Source organism: Fistularia commersonii, chromosome 18 (genome assembly GCF_037954325.1).
Source record: "Fistularia commersonii isolate RoL2024-O1a breed Wild chromosome 18, RoL_Fcom_v1.0, whole genome shotgun sequence".
Classification (NCBI taxonomy): Eukaryota; Metazoa; Chordata; class Actinopteri; order Syngnathiformes; family Fistulariidae; genus Fistularia; species Fistularia commersonii.
The window spans coordinates 6,678,563-6,698,115 of NC_141301.1; the positions used below are offsets into that span (position 1 = coordinate 6,678,563).

The 19,553-nt window shown below is 43.3% G+C and overlaps 1 protein-coding gene across 1 annotated transcript in view; it reads left to right on the forward strand.

Annotated features, from left to right (window-relative positions):
• LOC147224268 (transmembrane protein 255B) overlaps nucleotides 1–6,090 on the forward strand; it is a 36,227-nt gene extending 30,137 nt beyond the window's left edge. Inside the window, exons 8-10 of the mRNA XM_086164653.1 lie at nucleotides 2,350–2,445; nucleotides 4,248–4,375; nucleotides 6,051–6,090. Of these exons, the coding sequence (XP_086020779.1) occupies nucleotides 2,350–2,445; nucleotides 4,248–4,375; nucleotides 6,051–6,090 (264 nt within the window). The remainder of the gene's footprint in view (nucleotides 1–2,349; nucleotides 2,446–4,247; nucleotides 4,376–6,050) is intronic.
• Nucleotides 6,091–19,553: the final 13,463 nt, after the last annotated feature.

Sequence of the window (19,553 nt, forward strand, 5' to 3'; positions counted from 1 at the left end):
CCCATGTCACCAGTGATATTTAAACTTGCTGCTAAGCTTGAGAACCCAGTCTGAAATCTAATTGTACTTAATGCAATATGCAACAAGATTGACTTCAGGCAATTTACTTCAGAGAGATCAAATGAATTACATTTTACTGTAAGGGTGTCCGTGAAGAACTTGGGAAGCTGTGCGTTTCAACCAAAAACCTGGAAAAATAATGATTAACTGTTTCACCCAGATTAACAGCTATTATGATGCAAGATTTCTAATGTCATTAAACCATTACAGCAGCATAGTTCTGCTTCATGTATGGTGTGTTGCTCACAGCTCATAGGGTAAAGGAAAAAATCAATTATGTTTTTTCAAAATGACTTTCCAAATAATTTGACACCAGGCACATAAAGTATAGATAATTAAACAAGTTCTCAAATGTCACTTCTCAGTCAGGTCTTTCTTTCTGTTATTCTGTGTGGCAAAGTCTTTTTTTAGCCTAATGACTGGCATCATTCAGGCAATTTCATGTCATCAACAGCTATCTGTTCCTGTATCAGGGTTTCTTAACGCATTCAAAGATGGTTGACGGGGACTCATAAGTACATGACTACTCAATGAGGGTTAAAGAATATATTCCCAGCCTACCTTCAAACCTTTTTTTGTCTTAGGAGGAAAACCAATGCTTCTATTTTAAATCAAACAAACTCATCTTTTTTGTAGAATAATAAATGTTTAGAGCACTTTTCATCATTTGCTGTACAAATGAGAAGAGCTAAGAGTAGGGTGCAAATTGGGATTCATCTTTAATCGACAACAACAGCATGTGGACAGAAGAACAATTATGAATTGTTTGTTTAATGCTTCTGTATAAAATACTTTCACTGAATGGGTGAAAATGTTGTAACCCCACATGCCATACCCAGAGGTCATAAAATTCTGTCAAAAGGTTTGAGGAATAGACCCTCACCAAAAGCCTGCACCCCCTCCCCATCCCCACCCCCCGCCCCATTACACAAGCAAATGCAGTATCTCTCATATATCAGCTAAGTACATATTTATTAGTACAGTCATTGTATCTTGAGGGTTTGCACTAACTTTGCTCCCCTCTGTTTGTCCCACCTCATTGTACTCCTATTTCTCTTGTTTAATGAACCCAAGTAATGTTTAACTATTTTTTGGCAGCTCATCAAAAATGCCGATGCCAAAAACTTGTGCATGTTTGGATAGATATTCTCAGCAAATTCTAAATTTTTGGGCTATGCGATTAGAATATTTTTGGAACCGGCAGAAAACTGGAAAAGCTTCTGGAAAATGCTGACTTATGGTTATCCACATTTACCTTGCTATTCAAGTATTAAACTGGTTTCCGGTTTTCACCCATTCATACAAGTTTAATTCTGGCCACAAGTTGATTAAATGAAAACCCACTGTGCTGTGTACTTTCTTCACTGAACTTTAGCTCAATAAGACTGAACTCCAATTTTTGCTATTTTTGCATTCTCTGGAGAGCTCAGAGACTCCTGCACACCCAAATTTTACAACCCAGGAGATCCTGCTAAGACTGTGGTTTTAAATAACGATCACCACCTGTTAAAGGAGTCAACATTTCTGTGGTATCTGCAAATCAACTGATAAGTGGGATATAGCCGGAGGGTTTTGAATTGTTCTTCCTTAAACTCAGAATCACTCCAACCCCCCCCACCCCCCCCACACACACACACACACACACACACACCCGAGCTGGTCATGAGCTGTAGGTAATGACTGAAAGAACGAGATTGCGGTTATAAGCGGCCAGAACGAGTTTTCTTCACAGGGTGGCCGGACTCTCCCTTAGAGATAGGGTCAGACGTTCGGTCATCTGGGAGGAGCTTGGAGTAAAGCCGTTGCTCCTTCCTATAGAAAGGAATCAGATGAGGTGGCTTGGGCATCTAGTCAGGATGCCTCCTGGACGACTCCCGGGAAGGTATTCCGGGCCATCTGGGAGGAGACCACGGGGAAGACCAAGGATATGCTGGAGAGACTATGTCTTTAGGCTGGCCTGGGAACGCCCTGGGGTCCCCCCAGAGGAGCTGGACCATGTGGCAGGGGAGAGGGAGGTCTGGGCCTCACTGCCCCGGCTGCTGCCTGAGTGACCAGACTCTGTATAAGCGAGTGAAGATGGACGGATGGATGGAACTGTGAAAGATTTTATATTGTTAATCAAAGAAGGCTTATTAAATTAGAGGTTTCTTTGTTGGTCACAATTTTCTTGTTTACATAATGATATCCTCTCTCTCTCTCTCTCTCTCTCTCTCTCTCTCTCTCTCTCTCTCTCTCTCTCTCTCTCTCTCTCTCTCTCTCTCTCTGTATGTGTTTCTGTCCATATGTCAGAGGAGTAGTAGCCTCGTCAACGAGTCCACCGGAAACACAGTGTCTTCCCCTACAGCTCCTCCACTGACGGATACCAACATATACAATGTCCAACAAGTCAGTGTGTAAATCATAACATACATATATACACACAGACAGACAAAGATAATTCTTTTCTAGCCAATAAGTATTGGCTCAAGGCTTATTTTACTTGCTGTTTGGTAATACTGGATATCAGAAAATTGGAAAATTTCAAATGGACTGACTTAGAATGCTAAACATTTTTTCACACTTGGAAGAAATCCTTTGCAGTCCATTACTGCTCAGGCACTGGAACCCATGACCATCATTTAACACTTAAGTCAGGTGCTTTGCAATATTTTTGAGATATTTAATTCAATGGCCTTGAGTTGCTGCCTGTTTGTGTTTGTATTATCTTCAGAATGGTCTGTAATTATTGTAAGACCTGCACCACAGGTTCCTGAATAGCTAGTTGACTGACTTGGAAAGCAATTGTGAAATGAACAGCTGAAGACTCTCTCAAGTTGATTTTTAAGTACAGTGTATTTTCTCTAATGATCTCTCGGTACTTTTAAGTTTTCTTTCATTTTTACTGCATGTATTAAAATCCCAACAAGTGGTACACTCAAAAATATGATCAAAATAAGAAATACTTTATTAATCCAGAGGGAAATCAAGATTCTGTTGAACTTCTCACTTTTTGGATCAAAGTCAGTTCAGGTTTTGTGAAAGTAATTCATTGGGGAGTATTTTTTCTGTTGTAATGAAGAATCGCTCAAATTTATTAAAATTTATGAAGGGGTTTGAAAAAAGATCAAAAATGGAAGCACATGTAGTGCAGCACATACTATGTAACAATGGTGTAGTTCAAACAGTAGGGGCTAGAATACCTCTTAATTTCAAATATCACCTCACAGTTCAAAGAGCGCTATCGGTTCTTAAGCTGCAAAACACTCCTATTATTTTTCAGGAACAAATAGAACCGCCTGTCAAACCTGAATTATCCTGTTTCTGAATAATATAACAATAATTGAAAATTAAGACAAAATAAAATATGTCAAAACCATAGATGAGTCAACATGAATATGAATTTATGTATTTCTTGCATTTTTTGAACAAATGTCTACTCTAAGCTTCATCCTTGCCCCTGTAAAAAGTAGCATAAGAGTTAACTTCACATATCTAGACTCCCTATCATAATTGTTAATGGGCAGTTTGGTGGAATTTCATCTCAAGTTTGTGTAGCTGTTTGTTTCAAATAAACTTGCTGTTACCCTGTGAAACAGCAGTTACTTTCCAAAGACAAAAAACAAAAAACCTTAACCATGCCTTCTTTAAAATTCACAATCAGGAATCCATTTTCAGGGTCACAGATGAACATGATCTGGTAGAACCTCAATGAAAAGGTTTCCATACAAAAGAGTTCAAAAGAGAGTATTCTTACACGAATCAGTGTGAACCATTTGACTTGGCTCTCACATTTACACAAACATAACTACAAAGAAGACAAGAAATGTTGGACCATGTTAGAAAACCTCCACCAAAGACAGTAACAGAAAACACATTTAAAAATTAGTTTCATATCCCCTCAACTGCTTCGGCTCTGTAATTTATATTATATGTAATCCATAAAAATGATGTGGCAGATATTTTTGGGGAATTTACATTTAAAGAAGCATTTTGAATTTGTGTTTTGACCTTGGTAATAGCGGTTTAGATATTTTTATCACTCTATTTCTCAAAAGTATAATCAACACAAAAACATACATTTACCAGCTATTTTGACACAATAAGTATATACTGTAAACAAGATTTTTTGTATGTACTCAATTTAATGTTCTTAACTAAGAAGTGTTTTTCCTTTCTTTCTTTCACTCTTTCCTATCCTGTTCATCCAGGGCCTCCCCATTTTTTTCCCTTCATCAGAAGGCACACTTGTCTCACACGGCTGTTCCTCAACACTGAATTCTAATGTTCAATCTCAGCCCCGGGCTTTCATGCCGCCTCGCCTGCTACCGCACAAAATGTGAGGCTTCATCAGCTGCCCTACCTGTGGCATCAGAGAATCACAAACAGATCAAGTTTTTATCTTTGCTCAAAAAAATTAGAGATGACCAGATTTGGTATATACTGAATTGAATGCTGCAGCAATTCCTTAATCCGTGTTTGTCTTTTTTTGTCTTATCCACCCAACACACACATACAAACCAAAATTCAGCAGTGTATTTTTCATGTTTGCTTTTCTTTATTGAAAGTGCTTCATTCTACCCCATCATCTGGATACAAATATTACTGTTCATGAAATGCAATGTTTTCTTTATTGGACGTTTGTAGACATTGAAATATGCTGAAACGGCTTGATGATAATATAAAATTGGGTCCATTAATATAATGTATGTGTAAGGGTCCATAAGATTAAACTCATAGAAGTATTTCAAAGGCAATACAGCTCAATCGATACTTGTTTTTGAAAAGCTGAAACTAGTTTTTGAATATTCCAGTCAAAAAATATACAGAAAATGTGTGTGTGTCTGTTGGTGTGTGTGTGTGTGTGGGGGGGGAGTATTACATTATATTATGTAATATTAAAATGTTTATTTTAAATATATATTTTAATGTACAGTATATATCCCAAATATCTGACAATTAGGTGGACATCTGTCAAGGAACCCAAGTGTCCTTTGATGAATGGATCAAGAAGCCTTTGCATACACATGATTGTACCAGCTCAAAACTTGTGGTAGCATCATTTATATATGTATTAGATATTAATTCTAACCTTGAAGGTAAGACTTATTTTTATTTTTTCTAGATAATTCTTCTCTGCTCAAACTGTGGTAACATATTTAGATGCATTGTATAACAATCACCAGTGTTTGTCCGTGTGTGTATCTGTGGGGAGGGGGCTCCCTCCCTCCCGTGTGCTGATGTATGACTGATGTTTACCCATGTATCTTGAGTTGTGTAGTGTTTGTATATTGATGCCTTTGAAATCCTATGATTAACCGGTAATTAAAAGGTAGAGCAATGTTTTGTCAGAAATGTCAGCATCACATGTCGTTCATCTGTTGAAGCTGCAACATATCAAAATAATATGGTCTGTAATATGTGTTAAAAATAAAAAAATGAAAAAAAAAAAAAACGGCATGTCTTAGTGAAAGTGATTGAAGCTCTGTAGTTTACATGTATACAGTTATAATTCAAGTATGCAGATATAATTCAACATAAATATAGATATGAATAAAGAATGGATGAATATAGAATAGGTTTTTCCATTGTCAGCTTATAAAAAGTAAAGTACAACTCAATTTCCACCCTTAAATATTTGGTATAATAATTTATACTTTATTCATCCCTCATAGGGAATTACTTTCTCTGCATCTAACCCATCATGGATGAGCCATGAGCAGTTGGCTGCTGTCCTTCTCATCAGTAAATGAGTAGGATACTCGCATCACTTTTTATTTTTTGTTCCGTTATTATCATATACCAACGCATTAGAACCCCTTTCTCGTCATTTTTTGACGAACCTGGAGCTGAAGCTACGTCAACATGTTGATGTAGCTTCAGCTCCAGAATGAATGTCCTCCATGAATGTCTACATCAACATGTGTATCTATATTTAATCCTAACCTTAATAAAAGCAGAGTTTGTATTTTCCACATGTTTCTGTTCTAAATGAGAAATCGCGTTTCCTTCAGGTTGTCAAGTGAGCGCCCTCCTTCATGGATGTTTCGCTGATTGGCCCACGACATCTCCAGAGGGTTCAGCAGTGAATCCCGGCGTCCCAGGTTCACTCCCTAGATGCCATCAGCTCACTTGAAGGCCCAAGTTGGATCTTCTCTCTTCCACAGCCACTGGCTCCTGTTCTCAGCAACCCTGGAGAGGTCCTTGACTGTCTGTCTGTGGGCATGTCCTTGTACTCCCATCTCTCTGAGTAGCCTAGATGTTGAGGTAGCTATGAAACCTCTGCAGCCTACTTCCACTGGACAAACCTTGGCTTTCCAGCCTCGTTGCTGAGCATCTACAATGAGTTCAGCATATCTCAGCTTCTTCCGTTCAAAGGCCTCTTCCACTGCACCCTCCCAGGGTAGCGGTAGCTCTATGATGTAAGCGAGCCTGAGTGACGATGACTACAGAACGAGGTCTGGTCACAGGTTGGTGGATGCGATCTCAGCTGAGAAGCAAAGTTTCTTGTCCCGGTCCGCCAGCAGCTCCCAGTCCCGTACACTGCCGAGTTGCCCAAGGTCAGTTCTCATGGGGGCGAGGGTGGCTTGCCCCTCCCGCACGAATGGAGTTGCATGCCAAGAGGATGACGGGGGGGGGGGAAGGGCGTTCATGCTCGTCCAGTGAGTTTCCAGCACCGCTGCAAGACATTTTAGTACCTGATTGTGCCACCAGGTATAACGGCCTTGAGTGAGGCTGGTCTTGCATCCTACTGTAACTATGTAAATAATGTGTTTTATGGGTTGTATGTTGGTGCTCTGTCAAATTTGGTTTGTTGTGGGGAGAAAGTATGGAGTGTGATTGATTCTACCGGCCCTTGTTTCAGGGGCGGACTGGTTTAAAGGACGCACGGGTGAGAGGGTAGATTGGTTCCAGTTGGCCGCGCGCGGGTTGAACCTGTCTGTTTCGCAAAGTGAGTATAAAATAAAGTTTCTTATGTCCTGCCGGAACGGCATCCTTTTCACTGGAAGATTCTTTGGTTCTTTACACCGTAACCCAAAACACCCACGGCCCTGGCACGCCACCTCTTAAAATTTAGGGTTACAACTGTTAGCAGCTGTGTTTTTTTTCTTCTTCTGTGAATTAGCCGTGCAGTCACCTAGCTAACACCTCGTGGGATCATCGGACTACAAGCCACCGCCCTGGCATCGCCCCGTGACAAGACGGCTTAACGCGGCCAGAGTTTTTCCCTCGCCCGGGCATTTTAAGGTGGACAGTGTGGTGACACGACGTTGCAATCGGTTGCGGATGAAGCGATGAGAGCGAGCAGCTCTGGCCCCAACAATGACGGTGCAGTTGCGGGAACCACAGAGACACGACAAAGATGATTCTGCACTACAGGGTCAAGTTGCCACCATACTTTCACGGCGATGGTAAGAACAAAGAAAGTTTTTGTCTGTGGAAAACAAGACTGGACCTGGCAGTCAAGGCGCGTGCAGACAGACAGCAGCTAGATGTTGCTACAATACTTCCCACTCGTCTTTGGCTTTCTTTACTACCAGACGTGCAGCAGGACTATGAGACATGTGCAGCTAAGCTGAATGACGTTTTTGGAAGAAAACTATTTTTGCTGCACTTCCAGACATTTGTAAATGCCAGACAATGCCTGCCCAAAGAGCCCCTGGAAGTTTATGCTGCAGAGGTCACTAGACTGGTGTTGGAGGCTTTCCCAGAATATGGCTTAACCAATACTTCACCAACATTTCAAAGACTAATGGAGCTAGTGCTTCACGGCCTGCACTGGAAAGAGTGTTTGATTTATTTGGATGATGTCCTTGTTTTCAGTCTCTCTTTTACGGATCACCTTCAGAGTCTTACAGAGGTTTTTCAGACGTTTCCGCTCAGCCGGTCTCAAGTTGAAAGCCAAGCAGTGCCAGTTTGCACGAACACAAGTCACATTTCTCGGACATGTTGTTTCCAATCGGGGGCTGCAACCAGATGCAAGAAACCTCGAAAAGGTTCGGAGATGGCCTACACCTTGGACAGCCACGGAGGTGAGAGCCTTTATTGGACTGTGCTCTTACTACCGCAGGTTCATCAAGAACTTTTCTGTCATTGCAGCTCCTTTGCACATACTCACACACAAGGGGGCAATCTTCAAATGGACTGTTGACTGTGAAGATGCTTTTCAATCCCTGAAACATGCTCACACTCATCCACCAATTGTGGCACATCCCTTTTTCACGCAACCTTTTCTCTTGTACACTGATGCTTCACAGGACAGCATTGGCTGTGTTGTCCCGACGACAAGATGATAAGGAACGTGTTATTGCCTATGCAAGCCACACCCCCAGTCCATCTGAAAGAAAATGGTCTATATTTGATCGTGAGTTCTGGGCAGTTGTTTGGTTTGTGAGACATTTTAAACACTTTCTCTCTGACAGCCCATTCACTGTGATTACAGAGCATAAGCCCCTACTGAGTCTGAGGAAGACCCCTGTAGACAGTGACCCAAGCAGTTGATGAATTTTTGAGCTGGATGTGTACGATTATGACATCTTACAATGTGAGGGCAGACAGCATGCTAATGCAGATGCCATGTCTAGGCGTCCGACCATTGAGACTCAAAACAAGGCTGTCCAGTGCATTGCTTCTTCAATCACCGTCACGGACTCCACCGCATTGCCTAACAGGGACACAACTGATGAAACTGACACAAGGTGGCCTGAATTGAGCCACACACTTTCTGTGGACTTGGACGAACTACGACAACAGCAACATGATGATGTCTGTCTCAGAAAGGTCATCACATGGCTTTGTGATGACAGGCGGCGACCACCCATTGGTTGTTTGAAACGCTCCTCCCCCATGCTGAGAAAACTGTGGCATGACTTCCCCAAGTTGTTACTTCGGCAGGGAGTCTTGTGTAGGAAGCTCAAGGCCAGCCCACACACACCTGCTAACTTCCAGGGGGTTTTGCCCACAACCCTAATTTCCACAGCATTGACGGGGTTGCATGGTAATCAGTTCAGTGGTCCCCTTTAGTGCGGAGCGCACACTTCAGAAAGCTAGGCGTATCTGTTATTGGCAGTATATGATGCGTGATGTTCCTAAGTTTTGTACTGAGTGTTTGCCATGTCAGCCACGGAACTGCCCCACACCACATGAAAGGGCTCCCCTGCAGTCGATCTATGCTGAGAGGCCCTTTCAGAAGGTTGCTGCGGATATCACGGAACTTCCTATTACATCATCTGGCAACAGGGACGTACCTATGGTTATGGACTATTTTACAAAATATGTTAACCTCTTCCCGTTGACAGATCAACGGGCTACTACTGTGGCACGGTGTATTTTTGAGGAGTGCATCAGACATCATGGTGTGCCAGAGTCAATCCACACCGACCAAAGACGGCAGTTTGAGTCAGACCTCGTGAAGCATCTCTGTGGTCTCCTTGGCATTAACAAGACCCGCATGTCACCATATCATGCTCAGTCAGATGGCATGGTTGAGAGACTGAACCGGACACTGAAAGATCAGCTTGCTAAGTCCATGGTTGAAACTAGTTGTTAATGGGACCAATATTTGCCACAAGCAGAGCTGGCCTTCAACTCAAGTGTTCATTACAGTACGGGGATTTCTCCTTTGTTCTTGGTGAATGGTAGGGAGCCTAACTTGCCACTTGATATTTTTTGAACTGTTGTCCCACTCTAACCTCCTCTCCCCCGGTACACCAGCAGCTTATGCTACACACCCCGCGACACGCTTGTCGTGGGCTTTCACAGAACCAGCTCACAACCCTGCTACAGCAAGCAGCGTCAGAAGACTCTGTATGACAAAAAAGTTGTGTTTCACCCACATAAGCCAGGTGATTTGGTTCTTCTGGATGATCCGGCACACAAGATGAGCAAGCTGGCTCCCAGATGGAAGGGTCCCTATGTGATCCCACAGCGCATGAACAATAATGGTTACCCAGGTGTTACATATGAAATCAAAGATCCAACAAGCACTGGCTCCCGACAGTGGATTGTTCATCATAACAGACTGAAAACCTACAAAGGGACTTTTCCAACTTCCTCTTCTGTCAGACAGCCACCTGCTGCACCTGCTGAGGTGGGGACTGCACCAGCCCCTTGCCTTATGGCCTTGTCAGGGGCCTTGCCTTTTCGTCCTCCCACCCTCCACATGTGCCTGTTGATGCTGGGAGACAGCCGACACCGACACCCATCAGGGGTGCTTTCGGCACGTTATTCCACCTATGCCTCCTCACTCTTCCCCCTCCGCTCCTTCATCCCCCTCCCTCCCACCCTGTGGGCCCCACTACAACTGGGTCACTCTCTCAGGGACCTGTGGGCGACCGCTTAGGTACGGGGACTGTGTCACTTGATGTACTGTGATGACACTTAGTCACCCCTTCATTGGTTTTTCTGTTGTTAGGAGTCTGGTGATATGTTATGACGTTCACAGGTATCTGTTCATATTTTCATGCAAATTGTGTTTGTTTTGCATATGTCAAGGAGTGAACATGCTCTACGTGATATTTTCCAGCAAGTTGTTGGCTGGCTGAATTTCGGAATGTATTGTACCTTTCCACATATTGGGTTAATTTCTCATATGTTATGTGTTGGGACAGGGAGGTTGTGAAATGGGGACATTTCTACTGGTAGCAAGGGAAGACTGTAACCTTGTAAATTATGTGTTTTATGGGTTGTATGTTGGTGCTCTGTCAAATTTGGTTTGTCGTGGAGAAAGTATGGGTTGTGACTGGTTCTACCAGCCCTTGTTTTGGGGTGGACTGGTTTAAAAGACGCACGGGTAGGTTGGTTCCGGTTGGCCACGTGCGCAGGTTGAACCTGACTGTTTCGCAAAGTGAGTACAAAATAAAGTCGCTCGTGTCCTGCTGGAATGGCATCATTTTCACCGGAATATTCTTTGGTTCTTTACACTGTAACCCGAAACACCCACCGTCCTGACACGCTACCTCTAAAAATTTTGGGTTACACCACAAAGATGTGCTTCAGTGTTGCTGGACTTGAGCATAGAGGGCATATAGGGTCTTCGCCATACCACTGGTTTAGATTTGCAGGAGAGGGCAGGACATCATAGGCCGCCCTGATGGTAAAGCTTGCCCTGAAGGCCTCCATCTCCCACAGATCTTTCCAGGAGATCTTCCGCTCCTCGACTCCCTCCCATGTCACCCACTGCCCTTGCTTCACCTGTGACACAGCTTGTGCACGCCTTCCAGCTTCCCCTTCCCGGAGAACTTCCTGGACCGCCAGCTTGCGTCTCTGGATTGGCTTTGCTCCAGGCTGGTAGAATCATCTCAAATCTGACTTTGGCGCACTTGTACTCCTCTGCCAGACTAGAAACGGGCAGGTATAGCATCCCTTTGCCATAGAGCTCAATGCTGCTGAAGCACCTGGGAAGCCCAAGCCACTTCCTTGTATATGAGTTGACCAGTCTCCAGCTTTTCTACCTTTGAGAGCGGAACTTCATATAGGGTTAGTGGCCACAGGAGGCTTGGAGTAGTCCATACTGCATGCATCAGAGCTTTAGCTTGCCCGGAAGCAGGTTTCTGTCAATGTTCCTTCCTGAGCTGCTCAGGAAGGAGGGAGGCATCATACCAACAACCTAGGCTTTTCGCAGCCTTCTTAGAGACCGTTGGAATGGGTTCGCCAATGTAGGAGTGGTGGTCTTCCCTTGACAATGGAAATGCTTCTGGACTTGCTCGACTTGCTGAATTTTAAGTTGCTTGTGGTTATCAATGTTATCTTGGAGCTTGCCTACTAGCCATACTGTACAAGACTTGGTCGTGGTGAGTGTTGTGAGGTCATCCATGTAGGCTCTGACTCGTGGCAGCCTCAGTCCAGGTGTTATTCACTGTCTGCCTACCACCATGGGCAAGGTGAAAGCCAGGGGGAGATGGTGCAGCCGGCCATGATCCCCACCTCTAGCTGTTGCCATGCTGTGGTGTACTCTGTTGTTGTCACAGAGCTGAATGTCTTGGAAATAGGCCTTGACAAGGGTTGTAAGAGCTGGTGGGACACTGAAGTAGTTGAAGGCTGTCCACAGGAGGTTGTGAGGGATTGAGCCAAAGGCGTTTGCAAGATCCAGGAACACCACATGAAGATCTGTTCCCTCTTTCTTGGCAACCTGGATCTGATGCCAGATGACACCAGCATGCTCCACACACCCGGAGAAGCTTGAGATGCCTGCTCTCTGGATTGATGAGTCAATCAGGTTGTTTTACTTCAGGTATCCTGGCAGTCTGTGAGCAACCACGCTGAAGAAGATTTTTCCCTCCACATTTAAAAGGCAGATCTGGCGAAACTGGCAGATTTCCGATTAATCCTATTCCTTGGGGTTAAGGATTCCTCTAGCTGTCCGCAAGGATGTCGGTATCTCCTTCTTTTGCCACATGACTCTCATCAGCCTCCAGAGAAATCGCAGGATATCTGGTGCACCTGTGTGGTATTCTGTTGGGACCTGGAGCCGACATGGCTCTTGCTCTACGCACAATTGTGTCCACTTTGCTCCATCTGGTTGGGCTAATGTCTAGCTCGTGCTGTGGTTGTTTGACTGATGGCATGTCAGTTGGGAGTGGAACCTCTTCATGGTGATGGTCATCTGTGCAGATCTTTTCCAGATGTTTCTCCAGGTCTGTCTTTGACACTGAGAGACTTCCACTCTTTTCCTTTGTGAAGAGAGTCTTCACAAAGTGGAAGGGGTCATTGTAGAAGCATGATCTTGTTTGCTCCTTTCTTCTGTGCTTCTTGCGGAGGTTTTCAGCTCTCCTCAGTGTTGTGACCCTACTCTGAATTTCTACCTGCAGCAAGTTTATTCCCTCCTTCTCCTCCTCTGTGGCCTTCCGCAATTGTTTATTCAGCTGCCTCCTCTTCTAGACTAGGCGGTCTATTTCTATCTTCCTTCTGGACTTTGTAAGAACTGTTCTATTTGATAATTTGCTTTCGACCACACCAAACCATTCCACTCCAGGCATAGATCAGCCAGCCCATTCTCTCCAACTTCTTTAGGGCAGTGCTTTTGATCCCCTCTCGGATGTTGCTGAGATCAGTGTTGATCTCCTTCCACAGCGACATGTTGCAGGACTTTGGCCACTTGACTAATGGCCTTCGCCCTGGGAGCTTCTCCTCTGCTGCTGGACGTGCTATGTTGGATTCAGGTTCCTCTCTTGTGCCTAGTTCTTCCTCCTCTGGGACAGGGGCATTGGTGTCCTACAGACTGTGGTGTGTGTCCTGCTGCTGGACTTCAGTTGACTGACTCGGCCTGCTTCTCAAAAAGTAGCTGTCGATGCAACATCCCTGTTGACCCTTCTTCAGGCACCCTTTCTTGCCCTGGTGTATCTTCAGGCCGAGGGTGGAAGTAACCTTTGTTTAGCAACATATGCAGTTCTGGAGCCTGTGTCCTGCTGTAGCTGGTGGAGCCCTAGGTATGCTGATCATCAAACTCGTAGTCTGTTTCGTTCCTGTGTTCGTTACTCTGTTATCTGCAGATGAGCCATCTTCCGCCCCCACTCTTGCAGGCTCAGGGGGTATTTTCTTCATAGTATTTTTTTCATAGCAAGTTTTGGGTGGGACCCATACACCTGTTGTGCTGGGTCCCGTCAACTAGCTTGTCCATGATGGCCCATTGGGGCCTGTTCCCTCCTATCAGCTGTCTTACCATGCTGTTGCAAGGTCTTTCCCTTGTTCCCTTGGAAGTAGAGCCCAGGGACTCTGGAGTGGACACACCTACTTCCGGGGCTGAAGTTGCTGAAGCTGTCAAAAAGCACTTCAGTAACCGGGCCCCGGGGTTGGATGAGGTCCGCCCTGGGTTCCTCAAGGCTCTGGATGCTGTAGGGCTGTCCTGGCTGACACGCTTCTGCAATGTAGCGCAGATGTCAGGGACAGTGCTGCTGGCAGACCGAGCTGGTGATCCCACCTTTTAAAAAGGAGGATCAGAAAAACAAGCAACTTAAAATTCAGCAATTTACCTTAAAAATAAGCAGTACAGTCTCTCTCTCTCTCTCTCCCTCTCTCGCTCTCTCCCTCTCTTTATATATATATATACTGCTCCAAAAAATAAAGGGAACACTTGAACAACACAATGTAACTCCAAGTCAATCACACTTCTGTGAAATCATTGTGTCCACTCAGGAAGCAACACAGATTCATTTTGACTTGTTTTACGGACATTACATCAAAGTTGGATCAGCCTGGAGTTTGTTATTATACTTTAATTTTGAGTGTGATTCTTATCCAGACCTCCATGGGTTGATACAATTGATTTCCATTGATCATTTTTGTGTGACTTTGTTGTCAGCATATTCAACTGTGTAAAGAGCAAAGTATTTCACAAGAGTATTTCATTCATTTAGATCTAGGATGTGTTTTCTAAGTGTTCCCTTTATTTTTTTGAGCAGTGTATATATCACCTGAAAAACAGTTATATATATACATGTACATATATATACATATATATATATATATATATATATATATACATATTTCATAATCAGCAACACTCAAAAAACTAACATGACAGGTCGCCGCTCCTTCCGAAGCATCGATAACTTGCTTGTAGATGTCCTCCATTTCTTTCTTCAGTTTTAAAAGTCTCTCTGTCTCACAAGAAATCACTGCCAGTGAAGACAGTCGTCCTTGATTGGTCCTGTTCCAACTGTATGTTTTGAGTCTTTTCGGTGCCGAGAGTGAGCGCTCCCCCGATGCTGACGTTGCCGGAACAGTGACCACCGGCCGGAGCAACTTTGTCGCCTCTGGAACTGTTTGGATGAGATCTCTCTGGGCCAAAAAGTTGAGAAGCTGCCCAGGAGATGTACATTCATCTCTCACCGTTTGTGAGCTATACAGCCAATTGAGATTGGCAAAAAAAAATTGCTGAATGGCTGCACTCTACCTGCTAACTGTTTACTGTAGCTTGCTATTGCTAATTCTATTATTCTGTGGCCGACTAGTAAGAAGGATCCCTGGGATCAGCGGTGCCCCCTACCATGAGGCACCGTCACTGCGTGCCTCACTTAATGCCTCTTCGCAGTCATTTTATGATTACGAGCAACACAAGAAATACGTTACAGTTGTTGACGAAAAACATTAGACATATATGAACATTTGGTTCATATATTAAAAGTGTTTTTTTAATAGTGACATCCACAGAGACAGCAATATGGTCTCAATGCACAGCATGGCAGCACAGTTAGCAGAATCACTGCGCAATCCATATTGGGCTCAGCTGGGTGCCGCGTCACCGCATGTCCCTTCTTCATATTTGAAAGGTAAATGTAAATTTTTTTTTAGCAAGAAAAAAAAATAAAAATGGTGAAGCTCCATGGAAAAAGTTTTTAGTATAAATCACTGAAAACATATAACCATTTAATTTACTTTTTCATTTTGCATTTTATGCTTACCGTGATGACAGGTGAGGCCCGGCCTCCCCTGCCTCTACTGACTGCACATCACTGCCTTGGAGGGAAAAGCTGAAAGTTAAAGAGGGTCAACAGGTGCTCCACTTTGTTATAGAATGCCCTCTGCAAACAACTAGAACCTTGTTTGAAATTAAAATATAAGCGTTATAATGTTCTGTGATTTAGAACTTCACTTTAATTCAATAGTCAAGGAAATGATAACGCATAAGTTCACATTCTGGTATCACTTAAGGCCTCTACATACTCGCAAGCACAAAATGACAATTCAGTTGTTGCAGCTTGGTCTTGACACATCATGTAGGCAGATTTTTTTTCTCGCTGGGTGTCCACGAACTGTGTGACAGGCCAGACATTAGAAATGGCTGCAATTAATGCAGAAAAGCAGAAGGGTTGTCATTTCCCCAGTCAGGAAGGTTGTATAGTGATGATAAGTTTTGAGGATCTCCTGGCCAAGGCAGTGAGTAAGTATGATAACCTATATGATACATCTAGCATCGCACATGTAAAAACCAATATGGCTGATAGTTCTTGGAAAGAGGTAGCTCATATGAAGTTCACAGAGGAGAGCGTCTGTCACAAAAGATGGCAATACCTCCTAAACAAATTCGCCAAAAGGCCAAAGGCAGATAGAGCGGTAGCCCCAGTGGGAGGAGCTCAATTCCAGTACACGACCAGAGAGAACTTTGCTCTTGTCACCTTGAGAAATTGAACAAGCTTCCTTGTGGAGCATGTAGAAGCCTCCACTATGATCAACTTCAATTGGAAAATGTTTCAACAAAAGTGAATGACACATTGTAGCATGGTGTGGGGTTTGCCTTTCAGCAATTACTCAGCAGGAGAGTTGTTCGGAGAGATTTATTTTGAACACACCAGACAACAGCCGAGCCCCATTCAACTCACCTACTTTACTCACGGTTTGAACTCTGGTTTGGCCAGTTGCATCCCAGAGGATACCCCCAGGATGGCATAATATAACAGAAATCGTAAATGGTCTCTGCTCATATATTTCTTTCAACAAATTGCATTTTCAAAGTTTATACTGAAATACGTTCACCCATTCACACAAATGGAGGCAGGGCTGCCATGCAAGGCACTAACCAAGCTATCACAAGCAACAGGGGGTTCAGTGTCTCACCCAAGGACATCTTGGCCAAGGACAGGAAGACCCAAAACTCAAACCACCAACCCTCTAACTGGAGAGATGCCAACTGAACCACTGAACCACAACCTACTGTGGAAACTTAAAACTTTAAGTAAGAGCAAAAGATGGAAATATAAAAATAATGACAACCTCTGGATATAGTCTGCTGAGAAAAGAAATGCACAAGATGCAGAAAGGTGAATCTAGCAAACTTTGCTAGATAAACCAGTAGATTTTGTGTTACTGCTGGTTAAATACTGAGAATAGCACAAAGCATATGTACACTTTGGTCAGTTGATATATTAACATGTCCCTTGACATACTTCATTCTTTACAGAAAGCTAAAAAATTATTTTGATTGGACCAAGCCAGAAGCATTTTATTTCCACGTGCCTACGAGAATCAATATTATAGCCATGTACATTTTTACATACAAAGAAATTACTCTGCCATGAAGGTGCATATCAAAATGAAAAAGATGTAGAACATAAGCAAGCATAGATATGCACAGTATACTTTGTGAACATTTATATATAATCTTCTACAACCTTTTTAAAGATTTTTTTTCATTCAGCTATGATAATTACAAAGCATGCATGAATAAATGCTGATTTCCCATTTCAAACCAAAGCCAGATGTTCTCTGGTTTCAGTGGGTTCTCTGAAAAAATGTGAGGTTGGTGGTTACGAAAACCCTTGCTGTTATTTACATTACCTTCAGGGTGAAGGATGTGGAAATGAGAGAGCATGTGGCAGAGGCTTGTAATAAATGCACTGATTGGTAAGAATAAAGTTATGAGGCTCTGTTCCTACTTTATTTCCCACACAGAGAGACAGGGTTTTCCCTTAACACCACATCAGTCTGCAAACAGGAAAAATATTTAACCATATTTGAATAACTTGCAATTTCTACCTTTTTTGTTAATGAGTTCATATTTTGAGTTTTCCATACTTAATATAATACTTCATATCCATCATTTCCACTTATTCTGCACTCACATGTTGGGGATGCTGGAGCCTATCTCAGCTGTTCTCAAGTAAAGGGGCAGTCAATCTCAGGCCACATATATAGACAAACAACCATTCACTCACTCATTCGGGGCAATTTTTCCCAATTCTTCCCAGAGGAAACACACGCAGACACAGGGAGAACATGCTATTCCACCCTTGTCAGAATCAAACCAGGGTCCTCTGCACTGAGAGCTTTGTGCTGAATCACTAACCACAGCGCCACACAGCCTGAGCTCAGGTTAAATTTGAAGACTTCAGATGTTCATCGTAGTTATTAAACAGTTGCATTAACCCATTTCGCCAATGCAAGAAGAGCTTTTTTCATTGGAAAAATACTTAATGTTCAATGACATTGCTTACTTTTTTATTTATTTTGATTTCACAGATACCAAGTTTCCAGGACAAATTAAAAATACAAAAAACTAATGTTCCCTTCTCACAAATTTAAAACAGCAGATTGCAAAATCAAAATTTCATTGCCAATCATTATTCAAGAGACCCCCTGTCCATTACATTTATTTACATTCCCCATCTGCACATCATTTACAGAATAAGAAACCAGAGCTTAAAACAACTTGAGCCTCCTCCTTCCATTTAAAATCTAATGCTTCCGAAGGGTGTATATTGAACTTGTTTTTAATATTTGACGAAAAAAATACCCGTGAGAGCCGCTAACCCATCCATCCATTGTCTGCTGCTTATGGGGGCGCAGGGGGTTAGGGCGGTAGTCCTTGGAGTCTAACATTTCTGGTTCAATTCCTGCACCCTTCCTGGTCTGTCACTGCTCCTTCTCCTCATTAATGTGGCAATAAAGGTATTTCTTCTTATCCTGTCCTCAGGTCACTGGGACATTAGAATCTATCCTAGCTGTCATCGGGCGAGAGGCAGGGTACACCCTGGACTGGTCACCAGTCATTCATAAGGCCAAATAGAGTGGGGCAAAAGAGTAGTCAGCCACCAATTGTGCAAGTTCTCCCACTTATAAAGATGAGAGAGGCCTATAATTTTTATCATAGGTACTCTTCAACGATGAGACAGACTGAGAAAAAAAATCCAGAAAATCACATGGTCTGATTAATAAAGAATTTATTTGCAAATTATGGTGGAAAATAAGTATTTGGTCAAGAACAAAAGTTCAGCACAATACTTTGTTGGCAATGCCAGGGGTCAAATGTTTTCTCTAAGTTCTCAAAAGGTTTTTCACACTGTGACTGGTATTTTGGCCCATGCCTCCATGCAGATCTCCTCTAGAGCAGTGATGTTTTGGGGCTGTCACTGGGCAACAGAGACTCCCTCATAAGATTTTCTATGGGGTTGAGATCTGGAGACTGGTTGGGCCACTCCAGGACCTTGAAATGCCTCTTGCGAAGCCACTCCTTTGTTGCCCAGGCAGCGCTTTTGGGACCATTGTAATGCCGAAAGACCCAGCCATGTTTCATCTTCAATGCCCTTGCTGATGGAAGGTTTTCATTCAAATTCTCATGATACATGGCCCCATTCATTCTTTCCTTTACACGGATCACTTGTCCTGGTCCCTTTGCAGAAAAACAGCCCCAAAACATGATGTTTCCACCCCCATGCTTCAGAGCAGGCATGGTGTTATTTGGATGCAACTCAGCATTCTTTCTCCTCAAAACACTAGTTCAGTTTAGACCAAAACGTTCTATTTTGGTTTCATGGGAGCATAGGACATTCTCCCAATCCTCCTCTGGATCATCCAAATGCTCACTAGCAAACTTCACCACCAGGGCCTGGATATGTACTGGGTTACGGGACATGTCTGGCATTGCAGGATTTGAGTCCCTGGCAGCGTAGTATGTTAATGATGGTAGCCTTTGTTACTTTGGTCCAAGCTCTCTGCAGGTCATTCACTTGGTCCTCCCGTGTGGTTCTGAGATTTTTGCTCACTGTTTTTGTTACTATTTTGACCACACGGGGTTAGACCTT